The following is a 10,620-nucleotide window of genomic DNA, read 5'->3' as shown; positions in this document are numbered from 1 at the left end:
AAGATATTCCCAGATAAACAAAAGCTGAAGGGTTCATTAACAGGAGATCTTCCTTACAAGAAATGCTAAAAGGAAGTCTTCAGCTTAAAATGCAAAGGTGCTAGGGGGTGGGTATAGCTCAGTAGCAGAGCGCATGCCTAGCATGTACCAGGTCCTGGGTTCAATCCCCAGTACATCCATTTTTTTTTAAAAAGGTAAGATAAGTAAAATCAAAATAAAATGAATAGGTGCTAGACAGTAACTCAAAGCCATTTCAAGGAATAAAGGCCTCTGGTAAGGGTGAATACATGGGCAAATACAAAAGCAAGTATGATTGCAATTTTGGTTTGGAACTCCATTTTTCATTTCCTATAGGATTTAAAAAACAAATGTATAAAAGTGGCTATAGATCAATGTTATTTGGCACCCAGTGTATAAGCATGTAATCTGTGGCAATAACAATGTAAAGGAGGGGTAGGATGGAGCTGTGTAGGAGCAGAGGTGTTATATGCCATTGAAGTTAAGTTGGTATTGATTACAAACAGATTGTTGTAAATTCAGGATATTAAGTGTAATCTCCATGGTAATCACAAAGAAAATATCTAAAAAGATGTGCGAAAAAAGTAAATCAGAAAGGAATCAAAGTGGTTCACGCAAATAATCAACTAAACACAAAAGAAGGCGGTAGTGGAGGAAATGAAGGGCAAAAAGCATATAAGATATACTGAAAACAGCGAAATGGCAGAAGTAAGTCCTTCCTCATGGTAATTGCTCTAAATGCAAATGGCTTGAACTTTCCAATTCTCTTTTTACTTTTTTTTTTTTTAGATTCCACATATAAGTGATATCATATGGTATTTTTCTTTCTCTTTCTGGCTTACTTCACTTAAAATGATCATCTCCAGGTCACAACAGACTCTCAGACACAGTAAACAATCTATGGTTACCAGGGGAAAGAGGGTGGGAAAAGATAAATTTGGGAGTTGAAGATTTGCAAACATTAACCACTATATATAAAAATAGATAAAAAACAAATTTCTTCTGTATAGCACTATATTCACTATCTTGCAATAACCTTTAATGAAAAAGAATATGAAAATGAATATATATATATATATATATGCATGGCTGAAACATTATGCTGTACACCAGAAATTGACATATTGTAACTGACTATACTTCAATTTAAAAAATAAAAAAGAAATGAGTCAGTGCAGCTGAGTTAAATTCTTATTTGAAAATGCTGAAAAGAAAGAAAAAAGAAACAGAAAGCACATTTAAACTACCTGAAGAAGATAAAATAACAGATCACCTCAAGATTGTATTAAAAATCTCCAAACTGAGAAATCCGCACTGCAGTCAGAAAAATCAGTTAGAAAAGGGAGGCAGAAACTGCTCTGGTAGAAACTTCAAGTCCTGAACTCATCGAGAAAAAGAAAGAAGCGAATTTTCACTAAGTAGCCCACCTTTACAAAGCAGCAGTCCCTACCCTCCCAGAGCACCCTTGGGGGGAGCCAGAAAAGGCACAAATCACTAGGTTAGTGTGGGGCGTCTCTCAGGAAGGGATCTCCCCCTTGGGGATTAGGAGGGAAGAGGCCTGCCGTCTAGGAACAGGATAAAATGGGGTTTAATGCAATCACAAGCCTCCGACTGACATGTCAGGGGTCCTTACAGGGACATGGAGACCCAGGTGTGGCTTGAGAGGCTCTGTGAGTCGTCTTGTTTCTCAGGTCTGTAGGTAGCCTCCTGGGAAGGGGTCCTGCCCAGCGCCCACGCCAGGGACTGACCTGCCTCCCGGGCTGGAGGGGAGGGTTGGGGCCAGTACAGGGAGGTTAGTTCAGCCCCTGAGTCACAGTGGCAGCAGGAGCAGACTGGCTGACCCTGTGGACTTCCTTCCTGGGCTTGTTTGTGGGGCAGGCTCGGCTGTTCCTTCCCCTTCAAGGTCCCTGGCTGTCAATTTCCCACACTCTTTGTGGGCCTTGGACCCGAGCCCAACACATCAAAACTCAGCAGGATGGTTCCCGAGCCAGAGGAGGTGCAGAGGGTCCCCTTGGTGAGTGTGGGGGCAAGGAAGGACTGCTGGGGCTGGTCCAGGTCCCCACACTGAGGCCCGGCCCATCTCAGCACGCTGCTGTCCTGACCTCTCTGCTGGTGCTGCTGGGGCGAGGGTGCCACTGAGAAACACAGGCGACAGACCTGCGTGTGCCGGCTGTGTCTGCTCTAGATGGGGAGGACAGGGAAGTGGCCCCGGGGTGGAAGGCAGCCAGAACCCACCACTGGGGGCCACTGAGGAGCCTCAGGCCACCGTGGGCCGAGAGCCCAGGAGGGCTTGGCCATGGCCGACAAGTGCCCTTGGTACATAGTAGGTGCTCAGGAAATGTGAGCTGAGTGAGTATTTGGCTTGATCCCCTGCCTTTGGGCCTTCCGTGCTTAGTGTGTGTGAGAGACTGAATTGTGTCCTCCCTCCAAATTCATAAGCTGAAATCCTACCTGCCAATGTGATGGTATTTGGAGTTGGGGGCTCTGGGCAGTAATTAGGTTTGGATGAGGTCATAAGGGTGGGGCCCCATGATGGGATTAGTGCCCTTGTAAGAAGAGATACTAGAGAGCTTGCTTCCCCTCTCTCTGCCATGTGAAGGCACACTTAGAAGGGGGCTGTCTGCAAGCCAGGAAGGGAGCCTTCACCAGAATCTGACAGCGCAGGATCCTGATCTCAGACTTCCAGCCTCTAGAAGTGTGAGAAATAAATGGGGGTTGTTTCCATCACCCAGCTGTTGTGAAGTCATCCAGTTTATAGTATTTGTTACAGTGGCCTGGGCTTAGGCTGTGTATTTTGGGCACATGGCTGACTGCCACTTGCCCTAGTGTGCGGGGGCATGCCATCTTCCTCAGGGAGGCGCCTGTACCTTCTTCCTTTCTGGGCTTTTCCCTCCCATGGATCCCCGGGCTGGCCCAGGCCATGAGGGGCACACTGGGTGACCTGCTGGCCTGCTCTGAAATGCCCCCTTCTTACCTGCCAGGGTGCCCCAGCAGGGGCGGCAGTGTCTCCGGGACATCTCGAGCAGACCTCTTGAGCAAGGCTGTGCCTCCCCACACATGACTACTGCCCAGAGCCTCTGTGGAGGATGGTGGCCATTCAGAGGCCACCTCAGCTGCCCCTGACTGGATGTTCTGGCCCTGTTTGGCCTCCTGAGGTTGAGACTTGGGTCTAGGTGGCTGCGGCCCCAATCTCCCAGCAATTAGAAGTTGGGCCTGATGTTTCAGAACCCTGCACCCCTCATCTGGGGGAAGAATCTGGCCTGGTCCTAGGGGTCAGCCAGGAGACCAGGCTTAGCTGTCCTGTGCAAGGGGTCAAGAGCCTGTCAGGGACCAAGGACGGAGTGGGAGGCTAAGCAGAGCTGGAACAGTGAGGGGCAAGTCAGGCCTTGAGTAAAGAAAAGGCCTTAAGTGATGCTCAGACTATTTAACCACCAGTACAGCAAGCCCTGCCCCCCCAAGACAGAGTCCTGTCATTCAACATGCTGGGTATGTGGGAGGTGGGGTGTGGGGGCAGTGGCAGGGCAGCCTGGGGCATGGGGCAGGGGCAGCCCTGGCTGGACAGCAGTCGTGGCCTCGGGCAATTGCCACAGACAGGAGGAGGTCCAGATTCTGCTCTCACTGGTGGACAGTCACCTGATATGTGGCAGGGACAGGCTTCCGGGAAAGGTCTCAGGCTGGTGGAAGAGTCTTTGAGATGCTCACTCTGCTCACTGCCCTTAGTTAATGCCTGGAAGGGCTGGGTCAGAAGGCCAGAGTGGCCACAGGGTGAAACTTCAGCCATGTCTGACCAGTCATATTTCAGCTCCAGAGACCTGCTCAGGACAAGCTGAGGATGGATGGAGGAGGGCTGTGATGTGAAGAGGAAGGAGGGCTGGTGACACTTGTTGGGGGGGGGCATGGAGGCACTTGTCCAGGAGGCGGGGCTCCTGTGACAGGGCTGTGAGGGGACCAGCAGAGGTGTGGGGTGGGACAAGAGATGTGGTGGACCTCGTGGTCCCAGATTCTGCACAGGGTGTCTGGCTGGACTCAGCAAGAGGAGGGTGACAGGCAGGGGCAGGGCAGAAGCAGAGGGGCTGGGGAGGGGGGCCCGACTGCTCTGAGCTGTGGTGGTGGAGGGAGCTTTCCAAACCCATTTCCCCTCCCCCGCCCTTTAGTAAGCTATTTAACCAACAGGACACCCTGAGAACACAGAGAGGAGGTGGCCGGTGAACTCCAGGGGAAGGACTTCCATCCCTACTTCCCCTTGGTAGTCAGGGTCACCCGCCCCAGCCAACACAGCCGCCCTTGCGATGGGCTTTCTAGGGGAAATAGTGTTGCTGCCCCAAAAGAAGAGCCGCTGAGGATCAGAACCCAAGAGCTCCCCCAGGCCCCTTAGTTCTGGGTGAAATTAAGTGAAAACCCAGCAGGACCAGCAAAGGGCTCAGGCCCTCCAGAAACAAAGGTAGGAATTACCCACTGGGTTACGTAACCCAACCAGCCGAGATGCCGGTGGAGGACAATGGAATCGCAGAGGGTCACAGGGTAGAGAAAGCGTCCTATGATCTATGAGGGACGGACAGTACCTGTTATTTCCCCTTCCCTGCAATGGCGCATGGATTTTAATATATTTCACCCAGTTTTGTCAGTTTCTGGTGTACAGCAGAGTGATTCAGTTGTACCTATACGTATATAATATACATATTGTTTTTTATATTGTTTTTCATTATAGGTTTTTAGAAGATTCTGAATATAGTTCCCTGTGCCATACAGTAGGACCTTGCTTTCTATTCTGTCTGTAGTAAGTGTGTATCTGCTAATCCGAGACTCCTAATTTATCCCTCCTCCCCGCATTCCCCTCCGGTAACCGTAAGTTTGTCTTCTATGTCTGTGAGCCCAATTCTGTTTTGTAAAGAAGTTCATTTGTGTCATTTTTTTAGATCCCACATGCAAGTGATATCAGATGGTATTTGTCTTTTTCTGTCTGACTTACTTCACTTAGTATGATCATCTTTAGGTTATTTCACCCAATTTTAATTTTCTTTCCCCTCTCTTCCCCTGGCTATAACATAGGGCAGCAGGTCTCAGAGTTTTGGGTCACAGGACCCCTTCAACAGTTAAAAATTGTTGAGGACCCCAAGGCGCTTTTGTTCATGTGAGTTGTGGCAACAATTACCATGGTAGAAATGAAAACCTATTACTTTAAAAAAATATTTATTAATTCATTTAAAACAATAAATCCATTATATGTTAACTTTTTTTTTTAATGACAAATAACCATATTTTCCAAAACAAAAGAAATCTGGTGAGGAGGCAAGTGACACTGCTTTTGCATTTTTACAAAACTTCACAGTCCGGCTTAACAGCAGGCAGCTGCACTCTGGTCCCTGCTTCTGCGTCTCCTCTGCTGCAGGGTGAGGACTGTGGGAAGAATCTGCTTCCCCCAGAGGTGTCGTTGGGAAAGGGAGGCACTTGTGGACCCGCAGGGGGACCGCATTTTGGGGGCGTGTTGTGGTTAACTTTAATCCACACATTCTAGAATAAACGGAGAGAACATGATGCAACGGGAGGAGGCAGAGACGCCTCTGAATGCCCTAGGTTAAGAGGTGCGTGAAGGAATGATGAAGCAGCTCTGCCTTGTCTTCCTCCTCCCTTTGGGAAGGGGAGAGCCACTGTCTGGCTGTGAGGTCAGTGGTGTCCTGCCAGATGGGAGAGCTGGTTCTGAAGTGAAAGCTCGGGAGAGGGACGTCCGTCTGCCAGCCAGGGGGGCGCTTTCATCGTTAGCTTTGGTTACCCAGCATCTGAACACCCTTCCTTTTCTGAGGGAGGCAAAGCCTCCACTGAGTAAGTTTTGGCAAAGTCCTGTCCCCTCCTACTCACACTAAAGAAACCAGGTAATCTCTCCTCTCACCTTCTGGAAGCTGCAGAGCAAATGCGTGCCTGAGGTTTGCTCAGTTCCACACTCCCTCCTGGTACTTTAATCGAGCTCATGGCAGAGACAGTTGAAGGATTACTCTTGGCAGCAGGGACACTGGTGGCGTTTGTTATTTTGGTGGCAGTGTCTTGAGGCCAGCGGTGGGTTGCTAGTAGCAGCATCCTCAACAAATGGTCCCTGAAGGACTAACTAGCTTGGGTTTCTGGCAGCACAACTTCCCCTGGTCCCTACACGCTTGCTGAGCTGGGCACCAGCCTTCCTGGCATTGTGCAAGTTACCTGTGCCCCCTAGACAGCTTCCCCTGCTGAGTCAGACGTGCCGGTTTCTCATCCAGAACCCAGGGGAGGCCTGGCCCGGAGGGTCTGCTTGGTCCTTTACCTGGTGTGCCGGCTCGGCTGGTCCAGACTCCACTTCTTCCTCATTTCCCAGCACCTCCTGCCTGGCTGGTCTCCCAGTGCCCAGGCTAGACCCTTCCAAGGCATCCCGCACAGCCCTGGAGAAACCCCGAGTACAGGACGCTCATAAAACCATCCTGTGCAGACCCTCCAGGACTCTCAAGTTTAAGAGGGCTCTGAATGCAGGGCCTTCCTTATCTCACCTCAAATCTGTCTCTCTTACCACCCCTCCCCAAATCCCCTCCGAATTATTAAAATAATAAACAATGAACTTTAAAAAATTATACAGTGTTTGTAAAACAGAAGGGGGAAAATCATTCATGTTCTACCACACAATTTAGGGTTGCTTTGCAGTCTTCAAAACTATCTTGCAACATCTGTGCAGACTGGGTCATCATCCCCTGGGCCTGAACCGCCACCTCGTTGAGCTCGCGCTTGCCTTGTGCTTTGTCCAACAGAATAAACCACCTGACACTCATCACGTATGAGCAGGGCCCTGTTTGTGCTTTTGGGATTGGCTTGGCCTTGTGTGCTTCTGCCATGAGAAAGAACAAGCCCCAGGGACTGCTCCTCCTTCCTCCGGGACCCAGAACAGAATAAGGGACTGGGGGTGGAGCGGACCTGAACCACACCCATAGCCTGGAGCCGTAGGCCCCAGAGTGAGAACTGTAACTGCAGGCTGCTAAGACTTTTGAGGTTGTTTTGCAGCAAAAGCTGACTAATACATCTTGCAGGAGAAACTCGAGAGTTACAGAATTTGACACATGCTAAATAGTGTGGACAGTTAAAGGGTTACACCGGCAATTATGTAACTCCCAAGCACAGCTGAGATTGTGTGAACTTGTCTAGACCAACTTTCTACAACCTGTCACTTCGGATGTTTTCACCTAATGGTCTTGAGGCAGGAAAGAGGTCTGATGGGATGACCTACCTGCGTGAGAAGGCTTGTAATCACATTCAGGTACTGGCTCTCCAACACTTGGCCACCCTGGGGCAGAGATGGGGTGGGTTGGGTGAGTGCAGGGAGGGACCCACTGGGTTAGGAGGGATTGTTTCAGGTGCCAACAAAACCCTAGCCTGCGACTGTAGCCAGGAGGGGCTGATGATCCCACTGCTGCCCCCAAACCTCCCCTTCAATTGCTCCAGCAACCTCCTCCTCCACTCCTAAATCTTCCTGAAGTGGAAGCCAATGTCTGAGATATTAATTGGGGGTGGAGGGGCAATCAGGGGGCACAGGGCTCTTGAAGCCAAAGATGCGCCTGAAGTTCCAGATGGGGGTCACCCGAGGCCAGTAGCATCCTTCCCTGTGTACCCTGCTCTTGGCTTGGTCCCTCCCATGGGGAGGCTGCTGGGATGAGCAGTTTTCCTATAACTTTTGTATGCTTTGTGTGTGCAGGCAGGAGCCACATTTGAGTTGCTTCCCAGTGTATCTGCACCTCCCAGCACATCTGCCTCACAGTAGGTCCTCAATAAATGAATCCTTTCTTATGAAATATTACATCCACTGCTGCTGGGGGCTGTGTCCCACATTCTGACGGCTGGCATAAATCAACTGTGTCCGTGTGACCGTGGTTCAGTTCTAGGTGACTAAGCTGAGCTGTGGCATCTTCAGGCTTTTGGGGACCCAGGTTCCCAAGGGCTGGCTGTTGTTGCTAGCATGTCCTCTCGCTGGAAATTTACTTAATTCATTTGGAGCCCAGCCGAGATCATTTTTACTAGGTGGCTAATAACAGAAATGGATTCCCTCCAGTCTTCTCCTTAGTAATAATGTCATACTACAGTAATACTCCTTTTAGTTTTAACCTCCTTTTGAAAGTATTTATTTGTTCTCTGTCATAAGACCATGACTTTCCCGGGACCTGGTTTTTGCCCTTGTGATTCCCTGGCGTACCACCAGTTACCTAAAGCAAAGCTGTACTTATTTAAAAAATAATCTGAACTATTATTTCCCTGTTGCTGCCAGGTCAAGAAGTTTGGACCTTAAAATAATATTCGATCCTGTCAACCATTTTTGGTAAAGGCCACTCTCCAGTTTTCCATTGGTAAGTATAAACCCCACTTTATATTATGGCCACCTAAGATTTTAAGCATCTTAGAAATGGACAAACCACTCGTTGCTTATTTTGCTTGTTCCTGAAGAGATATCATTGCCTGTGTGGAAAAATTCAAGGTGCTAAATACCAGTGTCACTCTATGGTCTGGAACCACACTGGAGCCTGTCATCTGTTCCCAAAGGATGGTGGCTCCTTCCAAGAGAGACCTGAAAACTGTGCAGACTGAGTCATCTAACACCTGAATATTAAGATCCTTGGGACTTACAATCCCTGTATTCATGCCTGGAACTTTGATAAGATCCCACACTAGGTACACATTCATGTTTTAAGCAGTCTTTAACAACATCTGCAATAGACATATATTTTCACATGTAAACTTAAAAAAATACTTTAACATAATACACTGTACTGCACAGAACTAGAATTCAACATAATATATTATATTGCTAAATTTTCATATAAATATGGATTCACTGCATTAGAAAAATTCATCTATTATGCTATTAAAGACCAGCATCAGTAAAGCCCAAAGAAAAACTATTTTAACAGTAGGAACACCAAAAATAACAACTATGAGCTTTATAAGCAAGTGGTGGGAGAGAGAATTCTTAACACTTGCTGTTGATTATGTCACAACAGGCACAGTTTGAAATACAATTTTAAGCTAGCAGTGTATAAAAATACTTTTCAAAACAATACTTTTGATAGGTATGGTACCACTTTACAAATCCCCAGCTGTGTAGTTTGAGGACCTGCTAAAACAATTCAATTGACTGCTCTCAGTCAGCTATTCAAACAGCAGCCTGGAAAACAAGTTCCTCACACATGGGCACACAGCACACGCACACACGGCCATATATTAAAATAACCTCCTACATCTATGGTGAATACTGAGGAGTCACTGACAGGCATCAATCTCAAACAAGGCATGAAATGACGTTTGGAGCCTGATTTCAGTTCCAGGTTTGGGGTGGATGAGCAAAAGAGGCCATAGTAAGGTGGATTTTGTGTGTGTGTGTGTGTGGTTTCTAGTCCACTTGTGAGCACTCCCAAGAAGACGAGTTTAATCTGGCATATCAATATTTAACTTGGGAGGTGGGGGAACGTATTTTCCAGGGCTCTGGGTTATCACTACCCTGGCCTTCTTTCCAAACATTGGAGCAATTTTAGGAGCTTCTGGAAGTGACGTTTCTTCGGCATCTTCACTATCTTCGTGATGGAGATCGTATGAAATGTTCCCGTACTCTCGTAAAAATGGGAAAATTTCAAGCAGAAACTGACAGAAATCTCTGCGAATACCAAACCACCAGTGGTTGCCTCCTTTTCGCCTAAATGTCGTGGCCATTAAAGTGATTAATGAGAGCCAAAGGGGGACAAATATGGAGATGTAGGAGAATGTGTTGTGGCCGTCCAACCTGTGAACCAGCAGAACCTCAAAAGTGAGCAGGGGCACGACAATCGTGATCCAGCTGATGGCCATGGTCACGTGTGTTCGTCGCTGCTCGGCAACCACATCCAGGGAGCGCAGGAACAGGAGGGACCAGACGATGTAATAGAGGACCACCACGCAGAGGAACGACATGAGGATCCACAGCGGCACAAACACCACCAGCCACGGCCACTGGATGATCCTGTCCAGCCTCAGGGCGATGAAGATGAACTGCAGGATGTTGACAGAGCACAGGATCTCCAGCTCGAGGGACCGGTCGTGTCGGAAGCCCCACACGCAGGCGGCCACGGATACGGGGGATACGAAGAAGAGCGGCATGAAAACCAGCAGCCAGAAGTGGGTCCCCCTCTCCACTCTGTCGCAGACCAGGACTTCGAACATGAGCAGCAGCAGATGGATGCCCACGGCGATCAACATGGCTTTGAACTCCACGCAGGCTTCCCCCTCTGTGCGGTAGCGAGGGTTTCGGGCCCAAACGCCCGCGCCCACCGAGGCGCCGGCGATGACCAGGAGCTTCCACAGCCATATAGGGGCGAAGACAGCCCAGTAGCTCCACTGGATGATGCCGTCCAGGCGGAGGGGCAGCAGCACGGAGAAGAGCAACAGGCAGGCGTAGATGAGGAACTTACTCGGGTTGAAGTCCTGGAACAGGCCCCTGGGGTTCATGGCGAAGCAGCTGCTCGCCCACTCGGGCCTGCTGCTCAGTCCCGCTCAGCAGGCGCCGCGTCTGCGCCGCTTCCCGGGCCCGCCGCCTCCCCAGCCCGGCCTGCGTCGCCTCTAGGTGGGCAGCCG

General features: G+C 49.2%; 1 protein-coding gene across 1 annotated transcript; it reads right to left on the bottom strand.

Annotated features, from left to right (window-relative positions):
* Positions 1-8,128: 8,128 nt before the first annotated feature.
* Positions 8,129-10,527, bottom strand: TMEM185B (transmembrane protein 185B). Its single transcript, XM_006196087.4, has one exon. It carries the CDS (start codon positions 10,492-10,494, stop codon positions 9,442-9,444), a length of 1,053 nt encoding a protein of 350 aa, XP_006196149.1. The 5' UTR covers positions 10,495-10,527; the 3' UTR covers positions 8,129-9,441.
* Positions 10,528-10,620: the final 93 nt, after the last annotated feature.

Source organism: Vicugna pacos, chromosome 5, assembly GCF_048564905.1.
Source record: "Vicugna pacos chromosome 5, VicPac4, whole genome shotgun sequence".
Classification (NCBI taxonomy): Eukaryota; Metazoa; Chordata; class Mammalia; order Artiodactyla; family Camelidae; genus Vicugna; species Vicugna pacos.
Note: the sequence above shows the minus strand (reverse complement) of the source record. Positions and strands in the feature narration are given on the sequence as shown.

What these genes read in the sequence shown, in the direction of transcription:
- TMEM185B (XM_006196087.4), bottom strand. Translation starts at nt 10,494, where the DNA reads ATGAACCCCAGGGGCCTGTTCCAGGACTTCAACCCGAGTAAGTTCCTC.